Raw genomic sequence first — 26,451 nt, 5'->3', positions numbered from 1 at the left:
GACTGCACGACTTCTTTGCAACAAGCCCACCGAGTCTTCCACTGGTGAGTGCTTTGGGGTCCGAGAAGCCCCAACACTGAGCAGCTCCAGCACCGAAGATCAGCCCTCCAGCATCTCCACGATCTGCGTGGGGCCCTTCTGCTTTTTGCTGCTCACCGCGTTGTTTGGCTACTAGCCGGCTGGCTTGTGGCCTTCTTAAAGACGCCCGACGACATCACTGCTGCTGGTCTGGTTGCTCCAGACTGGCCCTTGCTTCCTTCTTCAAGAGAAGCACCCCGGACCCTCCTGGTCCACTCCAGACGCCATTTTGAGTCCACCGCGTGGGCTTGAATTTGCCAAGGCTTTGTTGCCCAATCCTGGGTCCAGCGACGCCGACAGCTTCATCCATCGTGGGACAGCTCGCTTCTCCATCCTGGTCGCCGACAACGCCTCCTGGTCCGTGAGATCTGCAGAGCACAGCGTCACCCACTCACCTAGTCGAGGTGACTACCATCCGGTGCCCTCCTGGTGCCACCTGACTACTGGCTAGTAGTCACGAACTTGGTCCCCTCTGCTTTCAGGTGTCATCCATCTTCAAGATCCAGGCTTGGATCACTTCGAACTCTCTTCACTGGTCGCCTGCCAGCATCTTTCTTCCAGGCTCCTGGTCCGTCTACGAGGATTCCCGACGTCTTTTGAGACATATGCAGCTGCAGCCCCTGGGCTAGGTAACTTCGGCATTTCGGTGCCCCAGCATAGCCTCACTATCCAAGGGTCAGAATCCACTTTCGTTTTCCTCCCACCAGGTCGGGTTCGCCCGAGAACACTAACTCTGTGAAATCTAGCTACCATAGACTTTGTCCCGCATCCCGCGTGAGAGTGCACACTCTGCACCCGAGTCCCCTAGGCCTCCTAGAAGTAATCTGAAGATTCTATAGTCAAGACCTAGCGATTCCAAAGCCTATTAGTACTGTACTTACCTGCTAGTAATTTCGCATTCCACTTTCAGAGTATATGGTTTTCCGTGCCCCTCGGGCATTTGTATATACTGTGCTAACTTAAGTATTTTCGTAAGAGTTTTGTTTTGTGCTTAGTACCCTGTCCTCATAAAGAGTACAGGGCTGTTGTGATTTTAATAAATACACTGTTTATTTTCATAACACTTGTGTGGTGTCCTTTCACTGGGTGTTCAAGGGGTACATGTGTGGTATAACAGCTGGCTTAACACGCCCTCTCGAGTCTTTAGCCTTAGACTGCTCGTATCCATGCTACTAGGATAGCTGGTCTATAAGGTTGACTTACAACCAATCATCAATAAGGGTTGTTTGGACTGATACAAAGTGCTCACTAGAATAGTGAACATTATATATCAGGGCAACTTCTCACACTCGTTTCTACAGAACAAAAGATTTCAGGTTTGGGAGGAAATATTCTGCTTGAAAAGGCTCACCTTGGATAATGGGGTGCCACAGAGCTCACCGTTTTTAATGTTTATGTTCAACCACTGGCAGACATCATAATGGGACATGGTGTTTCAATGGTATCACATGCAGATGATAACCAAATTACCATCTCACTATCACCTGACACAACAGCTCACACCACCCAGATTATCAGTTATGTCAGAGATGTCACAGACTAGATATCCAGTAACAGTCTTAAACGTAATGGAGACAAGACTAAGGTGTTGGTGGGTGGCGCCAACCCCTCCCTCTGAAAAGAATTACAATGGCCTAACTATTTAGGAGATTAACCCCCCTCCCCCCCAAGAAACTGAAATAAAAAGTCTGTGTTTTTGGATCAATTGCCATCTTACCATGGAGGTCCAAGTTAAGAAACTAGCTGCCAGCTGCTTTGGTCCACTCAGGACCTTAAGGAAGCTTTTGAGCTGACTACCTCAGGCCACTTAAAGAACAATAGTTTAGAGCCTAGTGCTCTCCCGCCTTGATTATGCCAACTCAGTCTACCTGGGAAGTCCTCTATATGTGATCAAGTGCCTTCCAATTGTTCAGAATGCTGCAGCCCTCATTCTGTTAAAGATTCCAAAGCATCACTCTATTTTGACCTCTCTGGCAGGGTTACATTGACTGACGGTTCTCAAGAGAATCAAATTTCAATCCCCCTGTTTCGCCCACCGAGTGATTTAAAATAAAAGTTCTTCTCTGATTAGCTGGCAGCTAACTACCTATAACCCCAAAAATGATTACGCTCTGCAGATCATATACTCTTCACTATCAAAAATAAAGAAATCCAGGAGTGGAGGGTGTTCGTTCAACTACCTGGCACCAAGACTCCCGAACTTGCTGCCTTTATCACTGAGGATGACCAAGGAAGAAACAAAATTTGGGTAACTGCTCAAAACTTATCTTTTTGAATGAGTGGCTTGCCTGAACCTCTGTGACGGACATGATCTTCAGTGCTGGGAGGCCGTTGGGTAGCCATGCACTTTACAAATCCCTAGCATAGCATACGCTACAGTCTCAATACACAAATCCGAAGTGAAAGGCCTAAATAAAATCTGCTCTAACGAAGTCATAGGAAACCCCAGCCTTGCATGGCAATCTGGCTACCTAAATATCTAGGGATAGAATTGCATGCAGATCTAATGGATACAATAGGCACAATGAGAAAATGACCCTACAGATAGTTCAAAATCTTCGAAGGTTGGAATCCTAAATTCATCATCTAGAGTGGATGCATCGAGACCATAAAAACGATAATCACACCTATAGTAAATTACCTTAGATCCATGCTCCTACTATCCCTTTCAGATGACTTCCACAGTAGACTAAACAAAGTTTTCTATGCCTTTATCTGGCAAATAAAAACGTCCCAGGACCTCCTTCAAATACCTACATCTCCCTACCTCCCTAGAGGAGCAAACCTTGAAAACCTCAGAACCTACCAAACAGCATTCAAGCTAAACTGCTACATGTGGTTTTATCCTCCACAGGACTACACTCCAGCTTGGCTTCTAGTCGAAAGAGCAATTCTAGAAGATTCTCATCCCATTATGCTACTCTCCACTAAACATAAACCCTCGTTACCGGCTAAACAAATTTTCCAAAACACCAAAAAGGCTTTGGTAAAACTAGACGCAAACCTGAAAGTTCCGATAAAGTACTCTAACATGGTTTCTCTATGGAATATCACGCTATTTGGGATTAAGGGCACTCCACTTTATTGGAAATCTTGTTCCTCTAAAGCAGAGGTCTTCAAACTGGGTGGTGCGACTCCCAGGGGGGCCGTGGAGCGATGCAAAGGGGGTCGCGCATTCCCACTGACACTTCTGCTCAGGCATAAGGGCTTCAGCTCCCCTCTTCCCCCATCCTGTGTCTCAGCCCGGGCTGATGCAGTGTAACTTGAGCTGCTGGGGCCTCAGCTGGGCAGTGTCAGGAGTCTTATCTCCAGCACACCCGTCAGAGTTTTTCACAGCACTTTAAAGGCTATTTACATATTTACATGCCTTTGTAAACTGGTTACAGAGGCTTAGTGTTTTTTCCTGATTCCAGTACCCCCTGGGTCCTACTCTGCCTATTCCTTACATTTGTATTTCACATTTACTGCTGTAGTGTGAGAATGCATTTCATGAAAAGGAATATAAAGTAGGGTTGCCAAAAGTAAAATGCCTGTGTGTGTTGTTTAAAGAGCCTGCAGAGACCTCCTCTTGACACTAAATAGATTTATATAAAAAAAGGATGTATTCATTCATTATGTGACTTTTCTGTCTTTGTTCTCTTTAATTATCAGTCATTGACCATTCAGGAATCCCTAGAACACAATTAAAAGTGTTTTCTATTTATATTTGCTGTTCGACGTATGCACATATAAGTGCTTAAAATACTGCTTTAGGTGTCTGCTTATTTTTGTTCCAACTGGGCCAACAAAATAATCTGCTGACAACCCTAACCATAGGACTGGAAGTTTGTTGCAGCATCAGCAGATTATTTATTTCCTCCACCCTCGATCCCCGATTAATGCCATAATAGCAATAGTTTAACTTAGATCTTAAACCCTATGCCACCGTCAATAACATGCTTCAAGTGTCTGGGAATGCACCCTGCATTCAGACAACTCACTCCTCATTCTCACCCTTCGCTTTCACGCTCACCCTGCACTCATAGCGATCACAATGCACTCACACTGATCACCATGCACTCACACCATTCACCTGCTCACCCTGCACTCACAGTGATTTCTCGGCACTCACAATGCACTTGCGCTGTTCATCCTATACCTCACCCTGCAGTCACACAAGCACATTCATTACTCATTCTGCACTCAAGTGACACTTCACTCACCTGTCCCCCTCACTGCTGAATATATAACTCACTCAAACAAGCCCACCAGGAATCATACATTCATTTGTCCTATTCTGAACTTGCACCCGCACCCAAATTCGTACGGCCACCTTACTCACCCTGCAGTCACTCCTCTCACCCTACTCTCACACTGTTGCATAGCTCACCGTGCACTCACATGGGCACTCTTGTCACCCACACAGTGCAGAGGGTTAATGTATCTGCTACAAAGAATATGTACCATGCAGATCCCAGAAATGTGTGTGAGTAAACTATGAGTAGCGATATAAAAAAATGGAAAGGTGCTATAGAGAGATGAGGTGCATTGTTGGTGAGTGGTAGTGAGGGAATTCATGAAGAAGAAGGAAACGGGGGTGGGGCACCCAAAAATTAGTTTGCACTGTGTGCAACCAGTGTTAGGGCCAGTCCTGGCTGGAAGTGTTAGCCAGCCCCTCCCCCGCCCCCTCAGAAGTCCTGGCCTAGTGGCTTCCCTACTTCTGCCGATTATTATTATTTACATTTGTAGTGTGCTACTGTTACCAAAAGATGTCCTGTGGCCAATAACCATTTGCTGCCTGAAGGCAAATGAAAAACACACAGAAGGAGAAGGAGAACCAGCCAAATGGGGTAACCTACAAAGCATAGAGAAAGGTTTTTATATCTTCCTAAAGGACAATAGATTCTTGGTGGAGTGAAGCAAAGGGGGGTGCAAGTCCCATAACTGCACGGCCTGCACCAAAACAGCGAAACAGACAACTCATGCCTTCTTGAATTAGGGAACAAAAAGCAGAGTGGCACAGGCTGAGAGGAGCATACAGGTCCAACCCGTATGCTTGGTGATGAGATGATGAGAGAGGACCGCAAGGGAGTGAGAGAATTTGATTGAAGAGGTCAGGGATGAGGAGAAATGTAAATTGCAGAAGAGAAGTGTGGACACGCAAGAAGTGAGTGTGAGCCAAAGGTGAGGGCTTCTGTTAGAACAAAGGGGAGATGTGAAAGATGAATGGGGGACTGGAGAGGTGTAAGATACAAATAGACAAAAAGTTGAATGGAGAGATGAGGTGAAAGAGAAGTGCTGAAGGGCACGGGAGGTGGCGGGCCAGACAGGCCATGAGATAAATGCGAGAGAGCGTTAGAGATGAGGGCAGTGAAAAGACAGAATGGCAAGAGGTGATTAAAGGTGAAGTGAGAGGTTGAATGGGGAGAGTTCACAAGTTGTAAAAAGGGGTGATAGAAAATGGCCTGAAAATTGAGAGAGGGATCCAGGGTTGGGAGAGGAGAGAGGGATGAAAGGGAGGGGGTGAGAGGAAAGCGGCATGGGTAAATTGCTTAACTCTCCACAAGTCCGCCAGGTTTTTAAGGGACCCCTGCTGCTCCCGGCCAGGGCCAGGTGAGCTTCTAATGTGGCAGCACGTATTCCTGCAGAGTGGAAGGCCCTTCACCAAGGTTGATTAGAAATCTTTCTGACGTTAATTGTTGTATTTTGGATATAAACAAGTACTGATGGGGTGAAATCTTTCCTCAGTGTTACTGTGTGTAGTAATAAATTAATTTCAAACTAATGAAGCAATGCTAATCCAAAATACGCGGCATCACATAACATCATTTTTTTTTATTGGCATTTCAATATTTTAACAATGACAGCCTGTGTCAAACATGTGTTACAAACAAACTTTAACAATTCCACTGCATTACAACACTCCTCCTACATCAGTGCATGCACTTGTACATTATCATGAATAAATTTTTTGCTATAACTGGTGTATGTTACAGTTGAACACTGGTTTCAGTTAGATAGGTTATTAGATACTGCCAGTAGTCTCTGGTGCGCGATCTCATTGGCAGTTTCTCTTCATATGTCTTCAAAGTGTCCTTGCAATAGACCAAGTCTTGTATCCATTGTTTGACCTGTGGCACCATTTTACTACCCCAACCTATCGATATTCTACGTTTAGCCATGAGGCGGGCTATCACGCAAAATTTACGTTTTAAAGCACAGATTTCTGGCAATAACCCCAATAGACATGTTCGAATATTGCATTCTATCTGGGCTCCTACCATATCTCCCAACATGGTCGTCACTTTTAGCCAATACTCCGCTACCCCTGTACAATATAAAGCAAGATGTATAAAATCTGCCTCTTCAGTTCCACACCTCTGGCATCTGGAGTCAGTTCGTAGGCCAAATCTGTGTAACCTCTTCGGCGTGTGGTATGTTTGGTGCAAGTATTTAATATGTATCATGCGTAAGTTTCCATTTGGCGTCAGTAACCCCGTTATTATGCCCGCTGTGGACCACTCTTCCTCAGTTAGCGGTGTGTCCAAACAACTGTTCCGCCTCTGTATTGCCTTGTGTGCTGTGGTCCCTATTTCGGCCTGCAGTTCCACATATAGTTTGGAAACTAAGTGTTTAGGTTCGGGCGTTGTGAGTAGTAGTTGTAGGGTCATCAATGTTTGCGGTTCGTTTGGGTAAGTCGGGTAAAGTGTCTTTATCGCCCTTTGCAATATGAAGTATGTGAATTTAAAAAGCATTGTTTGATTATGCACATAGGATATATCCTCTAGTGTCTTAAATACACCATCTTGATACAGGTCCCCCATCGAATCTATTCCCACTTGCTTAAGTAGCTCCATCCCCACCTTTTCCTGCGTTACTGAGATGTCCGGGTGGTAATGAAGCGGTAGTCCAGGGGCATATATTGGAAGCTTATTCGTCTTTTGACCCATCAGTCTCCAAGCTTCTTTGATTGCGTCTATGGTTCTTATGTCTTGTTTATGTAGTGGGGGTCGCTTGTGCGTTATTGTTGTATCTAATGGGATGGGCAACGCATCACCCTCTTCCATTGCCACATGTGTGAGAAAAGGGACTTTGTGGTACCAGTAATGTGCATAAATAATACAGGAAGAAATCAGGGACCTTGAAACCACCACATGCGAATGGTAATGTCAGTGTATGTAGATCAATTTGAGCCGTTTTTCCAGCCCAAATCAGTTTCAGCGTCATAGAAGTTAATCTACGGAACACTGCCATAGGGGGTTTAATTGGTATATTGTTGAATAAATACAGTATTTTTGGCAGGATCACCATTTTCACGATCGCCAACCGATCGGCCAACGAGAGAGGCAGCTGGATCCCTCTTTCTATTTTCACTTCTAGGGCTGTGACTACTCTTCCATAATTTGTGCGGACATCTACTTCGGGGTCTCTATGGAACCACACTCCTAAGTATCTCACAGGTTTAGATTGCCAGTCTAGCGGATAATCCGTTTGAAAGTGTTGTGTAGAGTCAGTGAGTGGTAGAATCAATGATTTAGCCCAGTTGATTCTGAGACCTGATTGTCGTCCGAATTTACCATATTCCCTCAGCAATGGGTTTAGATTTACCGCAGGGTCTCTCACGTATAACAACATATCATCTGCATACAATGATATGTGTAGTGGTCTCTGCGGCAATTGTAACACTGAGTAGTGGTGTCCCTGTCTTAACTTACAGGCCAGCCGCTCCAGCGCTATGGCAAATAGTAGGGGGGACAGAGGGCATCCCTGCCTAGTGCCCCTTTCTATGGGAATTGCCTCTGAAATGTATTTACTTATTCGTATGCGTGCAGTGGGTGCAGTGTACAGTAGTTTTACCCACTGGAGGAACACTGGAGGAAAACCTATTCTATGTAATATCGTGTGTAGGTAAGTCCACGCTATGGTGTCAAATGCTTTAGCAGCATCCAACAATACAGCTGCTGCCTTGGTAGAGGGGGTCAGGTAGTGCGATACCGCAAATAGAGTTCTGGTGTTTTGAAAACGTTGATCGCGTTGGAATAAAACCTGATTGATCGGGTAGGACTAATTTAGTCATCAGGTGCTGAAGCCTGTTAGCCAATAATTTAGATAATATTTTAGTGTCTACATTGATTAGAGATAGGGGCCTATATGATTCGCAATATTCCGGGTCTTTGTCCGGCTTTAGGAGCGCTAGGATCATAGCTTTTCTTAATGTTTATGGCAACAACATTTTCTCATGAGCGTCCCCTAGCATTGCTACTATGTGCGGTGCTAGTAGGTCCACGAAGGCTTTATAGAACTCCCCAGTGTACCTGTCAGGTCCTGGCGCTTTTCCATTGGGCAGTGTTTGAATAATCTCAGTGACCTCCTCCACCATTATGGGCAAGGAGGGGAACTTCCTCTGTGCATCAGAGAGCCAAACAATGGCTATGTCGTCGCAATACTGCGCAATTTCCACAGCTGTCGCAGTTACCTCTGCTGTGTATAGCTTCCCAAATGTGTGCATAAATTCTCTCAGTATTCCCTATGTGTCATGTCTCAACTCTCCCCCGCGTCCCTAACTGCTTGTACCACTGGAGGTGGCTTCTTCGCACATATTTTGGGTGCCAACACCGCACCCGGCCTGCCTCCCTCTCCGTAACTTCTTGCTATATGGCGTTTAGTGACGTATCAAAGTTCCTCGTCTGCACTTATTTGGTATTCAAATATCACTGTCCTGATTTTCCCTAATATGGTGGGATTTTGTGTTTGTTCATACTTGCGTTCCAGATCTCGTATTTTGGCTTCATGTTGTGTTAGTTGTTGTCGCAAGTCACTTAATATTCCCGCATTCATGCTTATGCAAATCCCCCTAATGGTAGCTTTGAAAGCTTCCCATAGTAGCCCGGGGTCATCTGTGGTGGGTGCATTTAGCTCAAAATAGTCTATGATTGCTTTCCTAATCGTCTCCTTGTATCGTGGGTCTAGTAATGCCTTCCCATTAAATCTCCAACTAAACAGAGGGGGTACATAATTCAGTAGTTTGATTGTTAGTACCACCAGGTTATGATCCGATAGGGTTCAGGGTAGATGAGTTATAGAATCTACCCACTGTGACACATCTGAGGGTCCTAACCAGTAATCTATTCTAGACCAACTGCCATGTGCCGCTGTTGTCCCTAATTGCGTCGGGTGTCTCATTCTCCAGAGGTCTGTTAGGTGTTTATCCTGCATACTATCTTGCAGCTTTTTTAAAGCGTGTCTGTGCGTTTCTGCCGACGATGGTGATCGATCAATTACATCATTCAGTGCAATGTTGAAGTCACCTCCCCACACTACTGGGACTTCCGGGAGGTCGTTTATTTTCAGCCAGATTGCATGATAGAAGTCCGGGTCGTCCGTGTTTGGTGCGTAAATGTTAAGTAATTTAAGTCTCTGCCCTCTAAGTGTGCCTGTTACTGCTACATATCGCCCCTTGTTCTACTTTGAAGTCTAAACCTTTTCGGATTAGTATAAGGACCCCTCTCGAGTATGATGAGTATGCAGCCCCGTGTACAGATTCCGTCCACCTATGTCCTATATGAGTCGATGTACTGGGGTCAATATGCGTCTCTTGTATAAATGCAATGTCAATGTGGAGCCTCGTGAAGTAGGCCGGTATTTGCCGTATTTTCTTTGGATTTTTGAGACCCCGTACATTCCAGGTTATTAATCGTAATTTGTCTGACATTAGTTCCTCAGCATTTCCAGAGCCATCTCACATACCTGTTCACCTTTATGTGTTGCGTACAACCTTTACAACTTATGCACAATAGCATTAGATTATTAATACCATGTTTGCACACCCCTTGGATTATGGCAGTGTTTCTTAAATGCAGGAGTTCAATACAAACCCCCCTATACCCCCCTTCCACCCCCCACCCACTTTAGCATCCCAATCATGCCAAAGACACTCCCTTCTGAGAACATACAACTTGTCATAACTGTGGTAGGGGAACACCCTGTTGGGGGGGTCCACCCAGGTCACACAACTTCATCCAACATGTTGGATGTGGCCAGGTTAACAATAGTAATGCCATAACCAACTAAATTTCACATAGCGATACAATGTTACTTTCAGTGGACCGGGTCACCTAATTCTGTGTCCAGTACACCTTATTTTTAATCAAAACTCCAAAGAAAAAAAAATTCACTTGACCCCGTATTACTGTTTCAGTGGAGCACCGGCTAACAAACAGTGCCCATACCTCAAACTTTTTAGGCGTACTGGTGTCTGTTTAAACTTTTACAAAGCGCCGGAACAAGTTAGTGGCCCGATATATATATGTTCTACGCAGGCCCAACTGCATTACCTGTGTGTCTGTACACACAAGACCTTCGGGCCACAGTCATTTCTCCTTATCCCAGTACTACTCACTCAGTGTGTAACTGTCCGGAACCATGGTGGCCTTTCTATGTCCTCCTCTTGTACTTCAGATGGGCCATTGCCGAATCATGCAGCAGTCAATAATGCGTGGTATGATCCACCATATACCACCTTGTGTGTGTCCTCTGCATCTTTTTGGGAACTATCCATAAGGCATCTCAGTATCTTGTTGTGGCAGCTGGAGGAATGACTGATATTCCCCTTTTTAGCGGTGTGTGCTCAATCCGAGTACCGCTGTTGTTCAACCCTTCGTTGGTCTCGTCGCCGTTGTCCAAGTTTTTTAATGTAGTCCTGCGCTTCTTTTGGTGTCTGACATATCACAGTTTTACCCTCCTTTGAGATCCTCAGTCGGGCAGGGCACAGCATCGCATATTCAATTCCCAATTCTCGGAGTTTCTGTTTCGCAGGTGCAAATTCCTTACGTGCTATTTGGACATTCATTGTGAAGTCTGGATAGAACTCCAGTTTATTGCCCTGATATTCGATGGTCTTCTTCTCTCTCTCGCTAGTTTCAGTATAACATCTCTGTCCCTATAGTTTAGAAGGCATGCGACTATAGGTCGTGGCGTCGCCCTTGGTTTTGGTCTTGGCGCAAGGGATCTGTGAGTCCGTTCGACGATAAATACTGTGGACAAGTGCTCTGTACCAAAAATATTCTGTATCAAATCTTCCACATAGCTCTCCATCTTACCAGTATTTGTTGTCTCCGGAAGTCCCGCAATTCGGACGTTGTTGCGCCGGGACCTCGCTTCTAATCCTTCTGACTTATTCACACATTTCACACATTTCTTTCCATGGGCGCCGCCATCTTGTACCTCGATTTCGCGCCGTTTCTGTTTGCGGTCCCATTCAAACTTCAGCGCCCTTTCTAGCCTTTTTAGTCAGGCAGATTGCATCTCGTTGCCAGTTAGGCACGTGGGGCTACTCGCGCTGTGCACTGACTTTGCCCTTAGCCTCTCTGGAACAACTGTACGTTCAGCTGTTTGCCCCTCGGGTCTCCACCATCTTGATAAGCACAAATCTCCAGCCCTGCAGAATTTCTCACCCGATTTTAAAACACAGCATGGGTTTTACTTCCAGCGGGGCCCGCTCATTATGTCCGCTGCACTTTCCGACACCTATTTATTCCTCCCGATGCCGGTTAGGTACTCGCTATCCGCTATTTACAGCAGTTTCTGTAACCTGGCCGGCGGAGCTGTCTCAGGAGGCAGCCATTCCGCTGTGCACCATCTAGCGCCCCCTTCATCTTATAACATAATTTACATTTTCTTCCCACACAATTTAGTGTAGCCTGTCGCTTAATTTGGTCCTCAACTGCCTCATAATTCCAGTAGCCCTGCCTACAGGTTTAGAAATGTTTGTCAGGAGGGGGTCCTTACACCTCAACATTTTGACAGGGGGGTCTCAGCAGCCAAAATTTTGAAGACCTCTGCTCTAAAGGGATCCACTTTGTCACAATAAGGCCCAAAAACCAACCCACTTTCCTTTAGAGAACTATTGATTCAATTCAACCTAGAAAACGTGGATTTTTACGATTTTTATAAACTTTAATCCTGTATATCTGAGGCCAATCCACTTTCCCAAGACCACTCCCTTCCTAAATTGATTGTTGTTGCCAACAGATTGGGTCACCAGGTCTTCACTTCTATAAATTATTACAACCAACCTCCACACGTTTAAACCTGGGCATACAACAAAAAGAAACAAAAATAACTCTATATGCTAAGAGAACTGGAACTCTATTTGGAAACCGGTCGTTACTCATAATATAATACCAGCACTCTCCCAATCTAAGTTCTGGCTCCTGCATAGACATGTTTAGGATATCTTCACGCCTCCATAAAGTTAGACTTTAGGATGACTCATCTTGTTGGAATTGTGATAGAGAAACTGGCTATTTACCACATGCTCTCCTCCTGCAGCACTATCAATACATTTTAGGGCAGAGTATTTGGGTTTCTATTGTCACTCTTTGACTTACAGATTAAACGCGAAACTATCAGTATGGGGTTTCTTGATCCTTGCCTAACCTGCCCTAACGATGCTCTACTACTAGATATTCTACTAACAGCAGTATGTAGGTCCATCCCTACCAAGTTGAAATCCTTTGCGGCCACCTCCTTCAAGTTCTGGTTTAACTGCATTACACATATAAGAGGCGCTGACAACGTTACCTTACAGTACTCCCACTGGAAACCACAAAATAGACCTTTATGGGAGAAATTTAACACTTACTTCCCTAACATTAAACTCCCATGAGTCCGCACCCTCAATATACACCATACTACCTCCTCCACTTGTCAGCCAAATATTTGCTACCTCCCCTTAGGGTACTCTAAGCAGTGCGCTCATGTCCATCTTGCTCCCACGCTCCTGCAATAATTCACGATCTATGAGCCATTTTCTTTATATTGTGTCTTTAACTGCTTTCTTATGCAACTGTGGTACGTTCTTAAGTATGTCTGTATATCTCACATTAGGAACGTTATTTCTTTATAATGTCATAACATAGTCACTTGTAATGCAAGTGTTTTATCACAATCCTACGCTACTGATCCTCCTCTGCCAGGTGTGTTTCATGTATGATTTACTTTTTTCTTGTGCAATCTTGGGTTTTTCCAGACACCTCGTGCAAAGTATGCCTTCTCTGTATTTGGTTGTTTTATCCTTTGTTTGGTTTATGTCTGTTTCATGCAAAAATCTCAATAAAATTCTCGGAAATTGTGGAAAGTTGGCCTGATATATGATGTCTCCAATTCTGGGGGCACCTTGTATCAGTCCAAACAATCCCTTATGGTGGTGGTTGTAAGTCAACCTTATAGACAAGCTATCCTAGGGGTAGCATGGACTAAGCAGCCTTCAGGCTAAACTCAAGAGGGCATGTGAAGCCAGCTGTTTTACCAAATACAATCCTGTAATATCAAATGAAAGGACACCACACAAGTTATATATTATAAAAATATATGTATTTATTCTCTGAATAATCCTCTATACTCTTTATGAGTCTAGAAGCACAATCATTTAAACAAAAGCACAGTAAAACATATGAAAGTTGCACAATTATGGATGAGGCTCGGGGGCCACTCAAACCATATACTAAAATAGTGGTATAAGTATCACTAATCAAACAGTGGTAAGGCCTGGGGCCTTGGGAATCGCTGGGGCTATTCTGGACTTGCAGTGATGAAGTCGGGAAAAGCCTGCGGGACTCGGTGCAGCGCTAAAAGCACACGCATGCACCAATGCAAAGTCAATGATGCATAAAAGTTATTGAGTTACAGTTTTAGGAGTCTTCCGACTGGACTAGAATTACCAAACTTTAGATTTAGACACTAGAGGTGTATACCAATACAGGAGCACCGGCGTTCATGAGTTACCTCACCCACAGGCAGCGGGTGCATAGGTGCCAAAGTGTGTCGGGTTTCGTCACGCAGTTCGATAGTGCCTGGAGATGAAGATGCTGCAGGCGTCCAGAAGAGAAGTGTCCGGTTGGATCCAAGGGTGGATCGAAGATGTAGAGTACCTGAAAGCAGAGGGGACAGAGTCTGGGTCACTCAGCAGTGACCAGGGTGGAACCAGGAAGGAACCAGGCAATGTCGGGCTCAATCAGGTGGTTGTTGAGAAGCTTGTCTCCGCTGCCACGTGGACTCTGGGGCACCGAGGCTATCCAGGAGTGGATCACAAGTTGTCCCACAAAGGCTCTCGCTGTCGGCGGTGTCGGCTTCCGGATAGGAGCTGACAAGCCTTGGCAAAGGCAACCCACGCAGGATTCGAAGATCACTTCTTACTCGGACCAGCAAGGTCAGAGCGGATGCTCCTTTTCAGGGGAGCGAGGGCCAGTCTGGAACAACCAGACCAGCAGTGTAAATTCAAAGGTTCCTCGGTACTGGGGCCGCTAGCCAACGGGCAACCGACTGGACCAACGCGTCAAGCAGAAAGATGCAAAAGGGCCCCACGCAGCACTCGTTGAGTGTAGAGGGGTGAGCTTTGGTTCAAAAGCTGCTCGGGGCTGAGGCTTCTTAAACCCCAATGCACAGCGTCGAGGGAGCTGCACGGTCAGCACTTTGTGGTTTTCCAAGATGGCTGGCCCCACGCTTCAGGTCGCCTCCACGGGTCTCAGACTTGCTGGGACTGTGGATCAGGCTGTTGGAAGGCAGGAACGCTGGGTCTTGTTTATCTCTGTTGCTCGAGTTCTGGCGGGAACTGCAACAAAGCAAACAGTGAGGCACTGGATGGTGCCTGTTTACACAGGGTGGTCACTCCTTGACCACGAGGGAGATTCTTCAGTCTTCCACGTCGAGTGGGATGTTGAAGGGTCCAGAGTTATGTATCAAAGTTTCAGTCAGAATAATCTGATGTGCGTTTGCACTGCTCCCACCTTTATTCCAAATCTGTCGGCTGGACTATCTGCTAGGTCCCTCCTATGGGTGGGACCCAGGAAGGGGGTGGTTACACCCCTTTCCCTTTGTCCAGTTTCGCGGCAGGACTGGGGCTGGAGTTCCCCAGAACCAGTTTGACTGGATTATGCATGGGAAGCCTTTTGCTCCCCAGGCAGTGTCTAGTTTCTTTCAACCCTCCCTGCTACAATCCACTATTTCCTGTCTGGGGAGGTGTAGCACCTCCCTGTGACAGGAAACCTTTTGTCCAGGCCTCCCCTGCCAAGTTTCGGTCAGCAGTAGGAGGTCAGACTTGTGTCTGTGGCAGCAGCATCCATTTTACAGAGAGAGCAGATAGCCTGGGGCCCTGATTAGCAGGGTTCCAGGCCAACTAAGTCGCAAACCAGCTAAACACAAGGCAAATAATCTGGGGTAACCATAGTCAGGTATCCACCCTCATACAGAAATTAAAAAAAACAACTCTACAGATATATGTAACATGATAATCAAGCAACAGGGGGCGTGGCTTGAGCTCCGATGGTGGAGGTCACCTGAGCGCTCGGCTCCGCGATCGAGCCGCCATTAATCCTGATCCCCGGGCGATACGGGCACCCCGACCCCCAGATCGTTGAGTGCTGCGGGTGCTGAAGCGGGGGGCGACTTTGGAGTCCTGCAGCGAGACCCGATCGAGGTGAACGAGAGCCCACGGGGCGAGCGGCGCGGAGCTCAAGATGGCGCCCGATCCATCTCCGTGGTCCTGAAGCGGCCCGTGGACCCAGAGAGACCGGCGACTCCGGGGACACCTCCTTCTTCCTTCCCCTTCTGGAGGAACGACGCCAATGCCGATTGCCTGAGCGGCTGGAAACCCCAGTGAACTTCCCAAGCGGTGTCCATCGAGACCGCCGCACAGCCGAGCCCTGAACAGGCCGCGAAGCCGTGGAGGAAAGGGGGAGAGGCCCGACACCTCGTCCTACCCAAGACGACACTGACCGCCACCATCTTGGTCCTTGGAATCGGCAGCGTGTGGGCCCACTTGAACCACACTGGAAGAGTTCTGAGCCCTGACCGGATCCCGGGGGCAGCGAGAGTGGCTGACGGAGCTCGGACTAGTCACAGTATCCACGGAGGCCCAACTTGGTGGTCGGAAAGGCCTGCAATTGGTGACAAAGGTGACGGTGTAGACTATTATGATGCTGTCCCCGCCATGGGGAAGACTCCTCCTTGCACTGCTCAAGAGACTGAAACAGTCTTGTTCATTTGTCTGTTTTTAATAAAGTTAATTCAATCACTTTTTTTGTTGCAAGTTCGGTGTCAAATTTCAACACATTGCTTTCATGTATTAACGTGTTTACATCTCTGTCCAATGCATAAAAGGCAAATTATGTATCCCAATGCATTTCGGGCTATCCTTCAGCCATTCGTCAGGGGACAACTCTACGAAAAAAGAAAGAATGAAGTGGCTCTTAACCTAGGTGTCATGATACTTAAATGCATATAAAAAACAACAATCATGGTTATTGGGCCTGGGGTTGAATGATGTGGGCGCTGATAAACGTGATTGATTACGCTGAAAGAAGTGCTCAAAGTAGATAAGATTCCAAATGTGACTAATTGTGCCGGTAGTGCCGATATATTCTGATTCTGATAGTGCCCGACCCGTGTTAAAACAAGGGTGTCAGAAAAGAGTGTTTCCATAGTAAAAAAGCCACAGTGTTAGGCAGCAGAATGAAACCAATAATCCCCGTGTATGACCGGCGGAAACCAAGTCCGCATAGACTCACTGCATTCTGTAGCGTTTATCTTCCGTGAGTCTGAAAATATGAATTGTGCACGCATCCGATTAAAACATGAATCTTTACGATCCGAGGATAACGTGTCCCCCATTCAGAGGTACTTACTAGGTTGTAGTTAGACGTTCCGCATTGTCGGACTACCGGGTGCTGGTGAAAGTAAACGCTGTTAGCCCGGAGTGTTGGTTAATGTGAACATAAAGGATGGACTGGCCTGCGGTTACGGGCGCCATTTTGAAATGGTGAAATAGTGAGTGTTCAAAGGACGGACTGCAAATAGATGCAATATGATGTGTGATACGTGAAATATAAAACAAGGACTACAACCTGTGTGAAGAATAAGGTGCCTGGTGATGGAAGAATATATATACAACAAAATATATACAAAAATATATACAAAAAAATATAACATTCATAGTATTTACATATCGATGTAAGAGCTACAGTCCCAATATATAATTCATCTCAGGAGAATTATTACAAATAACATAGGAATTCCATCCTATCATTTAGTCCATGCGGCTGCATCGTCGCCATGTAGCGGATCCAGTAGTTTTCTCGTTTCAATAAGGTGTTTTTGTTGTGTCTGGATGGTTTCACTTGTTCCAAAACCCAGTATTTCAATTGTGCCACACTGTGATGGTTTTCCGTGAAGTGTGCTGCTACTGTTGACTTAATGTTTTTTGTCCGGATGTTGCTTTTGTGCTCCAAAATGCGTGTGCGTATTTTTCTTTCCATGTGGCCTATGTAACAAGAACCACATGGGCATTTGAGCATGTAGATTACGTTGGAAGAATTGCATGTGGCATTAATCTTCAGTTTCACTTTATTTCCTTTCATGGGATGATTTGTGTAATTTCCAGTTATGACGTTGTTGCAGTTACTGCAATTGTGACATGGCATGAGACATTTATATGTTTGGGCATCTGTTTGATCACTAGGCTTTGTGAGTATTTCTTTCAGATTGCGTCCTTGAGTGTAAGCAAAGATTGGAGTTTGTGAAAAAATGTTCTGAAAGTCAGGTTCAGTGCTTAACAGTGGCCAGTGTTTCAAAATCATTTTGCGAAATTGGTTGCTTATAGTGGTATATTTGGACACCACTACCATGCGTGTGTTTTCCGCTTTGGGTGACGGTGTCTCAAGGAGATCGAAGACCCCGGCTGTGCACTACTACCTGATAGTGACCCTTCTCCACCCCCTTCCGCCCTTTTGCTTCCAGGGGAAGTGCTGTCGGCCTTCGCCCGGCCCATTGCAACTGCGGCCTGGCAGGGGAGACGGTTTGTTTGGTGTCCGCGCCAAGTGGCATCAACGACGGACTCCATTGCTGCCTGATCCCGGCGACCTCGCCGAGCCTGCGAAGACCCACTGGCAGTTATCACTGACTTCCTATACTCTCTGTGGTCGGATGAACCCGCTTGGGCGAGCACCCAGTTCTGTGCGCCTGGCTTACGAGCAGTCGTGATATCTCCAGCCACCACACCGGAGACCGATTGGTGGTCCGCATCGACACGGGTCCTTGAACCGCGGCCGCCATGGTGAAGCCGAAGAGTGCTAAGGGTGGCACTCAGGCCGCCTCGGACGTGGAGGCGCCTGATAAAGAAGATCGTTTGGATCCGGAGATGTCGGGGAGTCCACACCTCCAGCAACAACTCGACAGGATCCTGGCGGCGATCACTGATATGCTGTCGGCCCACCAACAGGACATTGCCCAGGTCGCAACGAGCCTGGGCCTGCTCAGGGCGGACCGCGGTAAGCTCTCGGACAGAGTCAAGGAAGTGGAGTGCTCGGTGGGAATCTTGTAACCTGCGCAAAAAACTTTAGCTGCCGCCATGAAGGACGCTTTGACCCGCATAGATGCTCTGGAGAGAAGAGCAGAGGACGCGGAAGGGCGCAATAGAAGGAACAACATCTGTGTGGTGGGCCTGCCGGAAAAAAATCGAAGGTGGTGACATGGTGGCCTACTTGGAGGACTGGCTCAGGTCTGTGGTGGCACCAGAGGGGCTTTCCTCCTTTTACACCCTAGAACGGGCGCACAGGGTGCCATCTAGGCCGCCGCAACTGGGCCGACCCCCACGTCCGGTGGTGGCGCGGCAACTACATTTCTGCGACAGAGATTTGCTCCTCAATGCCGCCAGACAAAATGGACCATACCAGGTGGCAAATAGTAGGGTGAACATTTTTCAGACTACACTTATGAGACCCAGCGGAGGCGAGCCTCCTTCTTAGCGATCAAACGAGAACTGAGAAGTGAGAGCATTCAGTATTCTTTGCTATTTCCGGCGAGGCTCCGCATCATCCTGGATGGCACAACCAAATTCTTCGATATCCCGGATGACGCGTGCAGTTGGCTTGAACTGTACAGAGCTGGCAAGAATGGCCCTGGGTCCTCCTTCTCGACTACCTCAGAGGTAGGCCTACAGCGGAGGTCTAAGAGGATCCGGAATCGCCGAGGCAGACTTGGCCGACCCTCGACAGTGGAGACTACAGCGGAACGGCGGGGGGTGCTGGAGATGGTATCCAGTATGTCAGGCTCCCAAGGCGGACCTATAATTGAAGACTCGGAGCTGGGCGGAGATGGGGGCCACACTGACACGGAGGACTCTGAGACTGATAGTGTGAACCTCCCTGTGATAACCCCAGAGACAGCAGAGGGCCTGCTCGATGGGACGGGTGATCTCGGGTGAGCCGGTTTCAATGGAGGGGGAGGCGGTGGGGGGGGATGAGTCTTTGTGGGAACTGTTGGGTGACTGGATGTGGGGTGGGTTGGGGGCAAGCCTATTTTCAGCCCTCATAACTCAGGGCTCGATCGCACTTCGGTAGCTTTGAGGTGCGGAGACCCCCTATTGACGCTCAACCCCCACTTTGCCCTTAAGGCACACCTGCAGTGGCTACCGTCAGGATAGTTTTGGGTTCTTTTGCGGGTGCAGTTTGGATGGGAACTAGATGGCACTATTTGGGACCTGTTCTGGGGAGGGTGGGGGGGGTTGTGATCCGGGGTTGTTTTGTTATTGTTTGGGGGGAGGCACGCCATCGGTGCGGGGCATTCGCTGTGTTTACCTGTACTTGAGCATTGCTGGGGGAGACTTGGAGAGGTACCATGGGACAATGGCTGATCTATCCACTTTGAAGTGCATAACCTGGAATGTGCGCGGCTGCATTCCATGTCCAGGCGACATAAGGTCCACGCTTACCTGGTGCGTAGGGGAGTACAGATTGCACTCCTACAAGAGACACACCTCACGAAGACAGAGGGATTAGCGTTGCAGCATAGGTGGAGAGGGCAGTTATACAACACCACATACTCAGCTTATGCTAGGGGCGCGTTGATCTGGGTGCGGGCCGGGGTTCTCGTGAAGGTAACTAAACAAACTGTGGATCCGGAGGGGAGGTTTATGGCCATAGCTGGCAAACTGGGGGGAAAGGATCTGAACATATGCAGCATTTATGCGCCTAACGTGGACCAGCTGGCCTTTTTTGCGGCACTGTCGGGCTCTCTGGCCCACTATCGATCGGGCCTCTTTTGATCGGGGGGGATTTCAACTCGGTGGTGGACATTGATCTCGACAGATCTCACCCTCCCCTTCCGGACTCACCAACCCACCGGGTAGCCAAGGGTAGACTGGAATGGCAGACTAAATGGGGACTGACGGACATCTGGCGAGCCCAGCACCCGCATGCCCGAGACTACTCCCACTTCTCCGGCATGCACGAACTGCATGTGCGGTGGATGGGTTCTTGGGATCGGCGGAACTAGTTTCCATGGCCGCGAGGTCTGAATATTTAGCGAGGACTATCTCCGACCACAACCCTCTACTGGCCGACTTTAGGTGGCTCCCGGGTACCCCCTGTGTTCCGACTTGGAGGCTACGCCCCGAGACACTAGAAGATCTGGTGTTCCGGAGTGAACTGGAAGACAGAATCGCCGCGTATTTCGCGGAGAACGAGGGTACGACTGGTGCAAGGGCCACGGAATGGGATGCATTTAAAGTGGTAATTAGGGGCTATTGCATAACGAAGAAGGTGGGGATGCGACCGGTCCTTCTAGAAGACCTTAGTAAAGCAGATCGGAAACTCCGCGAGATGGAGCTCCTCTGTCCCGCCCGCCCGGAGCTTCAACAACAGACTGCGGCGGCGAAGGAAGCTGTAGCCTTTGAAGTTGAAAGGCTACGTAGTTTCGACTACAAGGCTTATCTGACTACGTCGCTCGCTGAGGGTGATAAATCGGGAGCGCTCCTGGCTTGGCTGGCTAACCCTACGAGGCGCACCTCTCCCACGGTAGTTATGCGGGATGCGGAGGGCATAGAGGTTTATACCCAACCCGAAATCCTTAGTTGTTTTCTGAGCTACTATGAAGAATTGTACCGAAGTAGGATGTCACCGGACACTTCCCCCATTGATGACTTCTTACAGGATTTACCTATCCCCGCTCTGGAGCCTGAACAGGCGAAGGAACTGGGGAGAGACGTGGAGCTGGGGGAGATCCGCAGCGCCATAAAAAAGATGGCACGGAACAAAACCCCAGGCCTGGACGGACTTCCAGTGGAGTTCTACTCCACCTACATTGACCTCCTGGCCCCGCGGCTTTTGATAGTCTACAGGGAGGCGAAGCATCTGGGGCGCCTTCCGGGTTCAATGCGTGAGGCCCTGGTGGTCCCCCTGCTCAAACCCAATAAGGAAAGCAACAACCCGGCGTCTTACAGGCCGCTCTCGATGCTTACGGTTGATTATAAGATTTTAAGCAGCATCCTGGCCTCGAGATTGTTGGGTCACATGGGCTCCCTAGTGCATAAAGACCAGGCGGGTTTCATCCCCAAGCGAAATACTACGATGAACATCCGTTGTTTGCTCCACCTGCTGGAGGAGGACCACGGCGAGGCCCCCCAACCCATGATCCTCTCAATTGACCTGGAGAAGACTTTTGACAGCTTAGAGTGGGACTAACTCCGTAGAGTGCTTGGTTGCTTTGAGCTGGGGGAGGTGTTCCTGCGCTGGACTGAGGTGCTATATTCCTCGGCGATGGCTAGGGTAAGATCAGGCCCGCTGATTTCCCAACAGTACCCAGTGGAGCGAGGTACGAGGCAGGGCTGCTCACTATCCCCGCTGCTCTTTGCGCTCGCGGTGGAACCCCTGGCGCTGTCGATTCGCACCGGGGCCTATTAAAGAGGATTGTGGACCTTGTCAGGGCGACAGTACATTTCCCTCTATGCTGACGACCTGTTGCTTTTCCTAGAGGATGCTGGAGATGCCTTGGCCGGTGCCTACACAGTACTCACTGCTTTCGGTGAGATATCGGGCCTCAGGGTGAACTGGGCGAAAACTTGCTTGTTCCTGGTTCGTGGGGGAGAGCCCCAACCCGACAGTCCTAGGGCAAATATTTGGGGGGTTTACGTCTATCACAGCCCTGCTGACATCCTAGAGGGCAACATTTCCTGATGCGTCCGGGCACTAAAAGGTAGCATGTCCTTCTGGGCCACCCTGCCGCTATCGGTGGCAGGACGTATAGCACTCCTGAAGATGGTGGCGCTTCCTCGGCTACTATATTACTTCAGGACGCTTCCGGTCTGGATTCCACCGGCCGTCTTCCGGAACTTGAGCTCACTGCTCGTTGCATTCCTCTGGGGATCGGGCCGCCGTAGAGTTGCGCTTAAGACTCTAATGAGACCTAAAGCGGAGGGGGGGTTAGCTGTACCCGACTTTGAAACATATTACTTGGCCGCCCAACTGCAGACCTACACCCAGGAGATAGCACTGGTGTTTCGAGGCCCAGAGGAGGAGCGGGGGCTGGGCATACCCAGACACGTTCTATCCTATATTGCACTGCAACAGAGGTTGGCTCTGAGGGACCTCACACAGGAGGAACGCACTATTAGATCGTGCTGGAACCGGGTGCAACGCAAGTCGGTAATGAAACACCCCTACGCCCCAGAAATCCCACTTGGGATGCTCACTGCATTGCCACATGGTGGCGATTGGTCACAAGTACGGGTTTGGGAGGACGCGGGCATACAGATCATAGGTGACCTCTATGAGGATGGAGTGCTGCTGCCTTTACAGGTGCTCCTGAACCGCTTTGACATCCCCCGGGGTGACTTCTTGCTCCATGCGGCGGTCACGAGGGCACTCCAAGCGCACTGGCAGAATGGTTTTGAGGAACCACAGACGTCAGCGGCATGTCATGATGGCGGCGGGAACGATCAAAGCTGTAACGTGCTTGTACTCCTGGATGATCAACGAGCGGTTGCCTCCATTGGACACACTCATGACCCGGTGGGAGGCAGACATAGGGAGGGACATCCCGGAGACCACGTGGGCCCAGCTGATGCGCCGGGCCTGGAAGAGCACGCGTAACGCTCGGTTCCAATTGGTCCACTTTTACATATTGCACCGCGCCTACCTGACCCCGGAGAAGATACAAAAATACTTCGCCTCTGACACGGCGGCCTGCCCAAGATGCCGGACGATTGGGGCTGACCTTATGCACATGCTATGGTCCTGCTCCGCTTTGTCCTCATATTGGACGTTGATAGGGGACACCCTTAACAGGGTTACAGAGCGGTCCCTACAGTTTGACATTGCGGTGGGGATCTTGCACTGGTTTCCTCATACCCCCAATAACAAAGTTACCAGTAAATTTATTGACATGGAGCTAATCCTGGCGAAACGAGAAATAACTCGACACTGGAAGGCACTAGTTGGTCCAACGGGCATTAAATGGCGCAATGAATTTCTTAAATGGGCTGAGGGAGAGAGCACCCTGCGGTATCAGCTAGCGAGGCAGCAGCAGAATGAGAAGGCGCTAGAATCAGCACAGGCGTGGGAGACATTGGTGCAGGCCCTGCGCGATCATAACACAACCAGTGACACCGATAGTGATGCCGATGGGCAGCCTACGTCTCCGTAGTGCAATAAAGGCACGGTATTCCCGTCAGGATGCGAAATGTCTCCTACCACACGCTCTATGCACATCTACCAGGACACCGATGGCGGGGGTGGGAGGGGGACAGAGGGAGGAGAGAGCATCATAAGCTTCCTAATGCACTGTTTAATTATTGCACTAGATGACTGGACATTAGACCTCTGTGAGTGTTTTGTTTAGTTGGAAGGGGGGGAGGGAGTTTTTCTTTCTTTTAGAAAAGCAGAAGTGAAACTTTAATTTATAAATGGTCATAGTTAGAAGGCCGCTGGACCCACATGCATCGTTTCAGCATAAATGCCACCCGACCTCCGGGTTGTGGGCTAAATGGCCTTGTATCATTGTTACTTCATCGTTGGTGTTACTGTCACCGATTGCCTTACGCTGACCAATGTGTAATTACAACTAATTCCTGCAATAAAAATATATTTACAAAAAAAAAATGATAACCAACCAACAAATGTGTTATACGTGTTTAATAATGGTTCCACACCCCATTTTCTTGTTTTTGCCCCAAGACAAACACCTGTCTGTAGTTTTGACTTGAGGAAAAACTGTTTGATCCACCATACTCAAGCAGGAAAATAGTGCAAAATTGTTGTGCTCTTTTATTACACAAGTTCATAGTTTGTGTTACAAGACCAGTGGGTGGATGTTGCAGCGCCCCAAAAACTTTAGTAACACATGTTTATACTGTGTCATGAAACCCTAACAGCCTTGTACATGGCACATCACACATACATTACTTACCCAGAGCGTGGAAGGAAGACCGTGGCATGATCTCGGGGGCGACATAGGGCTCACAGTCATCTTGAATCCGCTCTCCGTTCTTCAGATCCACCCAGTCTCTCCCGTGAAATTTCGGGGGTACAATGAAGGGCACACTTTTATTCCTGAGAATAAAAACAAAACTGTTCAGCACAAACTATTAGAAGAAGAATGTGTTTAATTCATGTCAGCACAACTCAGAAAAATCCGGAAGGGACATGTCCAGGAGCTGCAAACTGGAAACTCAAACTGTTTGTCCCACAACTGCAAAAAAAGCAGTGGCGTAGCTAGCCCTATTGAGGGGTTGTGTGGGGGTGGGGGGGGGGGGGGGGGGGGACAGCATAACCTTTCACACACAAACCCATGGAAAGATAAGAACATGTCTGACCAAGACCCGTCAGACATTCTTAGCTTTTGCTCGACAATAGTCTGAAGACACAAGGCCTCTGGGAATTAGTTGCAGTGACAGTTCATACCTTTGCTTTTCTTTCTTTTCACAGGCAATAGCCCTTGTCACGAATCGCATGTCACACAGTGGCTGTTATAGTTTAGAATACAGTAGACCTTTTAGGGATACTTGTGTCGATTCGGTAACGGTTAATATGTATTTTATTGCAGACTGATAGCCATTAGGTGTACAGTTACAAATATACGCACCGCCTATGTGCATGCACAAAGGGATTTTTCACATCAAAGCCAATAGTCTAGTGTTGACCTCCAGACATTTGACAATTCTTGTGTTATTTTGTAAAACGTCATTGTTCTGGAACTGGAACTCATAGTGAAGTCAGCCAGTGGCTGAAGTGGGCTGACACATTGCCCCTTGATGCATGCTAGTGTGGGTGGAAGAAAAATGTGAACGACAGAAACCTAGACTAATAGACTAAATCTGTCTGAAAACCCCTATAGGTAACTGTTATACACACAATTATAGTAAAATTAAATAAAAAGTGTTGACTAACACAGACTTAAAAAAGCATGTCAGTCTGGCATTGGTTGCCAGCTCATGTCTTCGGACAAGAAAGAGAAAACATGGAAGGCAAGAGGATAGAAGAAAGATAGAAGACAAGAAAGAAACAAACAAAGAATTAAAGGAAGAGAAAAGAAAGAAAGAAAGAAAGAAAGAAAGAAAGAAAGAAAGAAAGAAAGAAAGAAAGAAAGAATGAAAGAAAGAAAAGAAGATAAGAAAAAAGCATAGAATGAAATAAATGAAGAAAGGAAAGGAATAAGGAAAGAAGGAAAGAATGATTGACATGCAGGGTTGCAAAGATAGGGCACCCTCATGAGCTAATATTCAGAGTTAAAGTGAGCTGCTGGGATGGTGTGAAAAAGGAGCAGTCAGAAAAAACAATGAGCACTTCAAAACAAAATTTACAACAGCATTGGCAGGAGGCAGGAACTGATAAAGATGGAATGTGCCCTGTGCTGTCATCTAGTAGAAAGCATCCTGCTATCACATTAGCCTGTACAAACAAAGGCAATACTAAAGTAATATTAAGTAAAAACAAAAACACTGGCACTGAAGGGAACTACCTTGTGTGCGGATGTGCTCCTTGCGAAAGGACAACATGCAATCGCTCAAAGTGAAGTTAGCCAGTAGTTAAAGTAGGCTGACCTATGCTGTATGCTGTAGTGGGCAGAATCCAAATGTGAATGTCACAAGTATAGAACAATGGATGGTCAGAGGTTGCTGAAAGTCCTTTTAGGTAAGTATATCATACATATAATTTTAGTACGTTTTAGTAAAATCAAAAGGTATTGGCTAAAGCCAGACCTAAAAAACAAAATGAATAGAGTATAGGGGCACATTTACACTAACCAAAAGACTGCTGATTGTCCACTCTAGAGTCAATCCTCAAAATTAGGGTCAGGGCAAACAGACATATGGCCTCCAATTTTTAAGTTTTTCTCACCTTTGGAAATGGTAACAGTTGTAAAGGTCTGCAAGGAATATTTGTCTATTTATCAGTATTTACAACTTTACTAAGATTCAGGGCTTGTACCATCTAGGGAATGCCCAGACATGTGCCCCTCGCTCACTTTGCAACTGGATTCCAGTCTCAGGATGCTTTTTTCCGGTCCAGGGAAGACCTGCCTTGGTAGTTCGGGATGGACTGGTCCCATGAGGAGCAGAGTCAA

The 26,451-nt window shown here is 47.6% G+C and overlaps 1 protein-coding gene across 1 annotated transcript in view; it reads right to left on the bottom strand.

Annotated features, from left to right (window-relative positions):
• LOC147711230 (synaptotagmin-15-like) overlaps positions 1–26,451 on the bottom strand; it is a 780,145-nt gene that overhangs the window by 518,208 nt on the left and 235,486 nt on the right. The window contains exon 3 of the mRNA XM_086922014.1: positions 24,295–24,437. Coding sequence (XP_086778140.1) covers positions 24,295–24,437 — 143 coding nt within the window. The remainder of the gene's footprint in view (positions 1–24,294; positions 24,438–26,451) is intronic.

Source organism: Lissotriton vulgaris, chromosome 5 (assembly GCF_964263255.1).
Source record: "Lissotriton vulgaris chromosome 5, aLisVul1.2, whole genome shotgun sequence".
Lineage (NCBI taxonomy): Eukaryota > Metazoa > Chordata > Amphibia > Caudata > Salamandridae > Lissotriton > Lissotriton vulgaris.
Note: the sequence above shows the minus strand (reverse complement) of the source record. Positions and strands in the feature narration are given on the sequence as shown.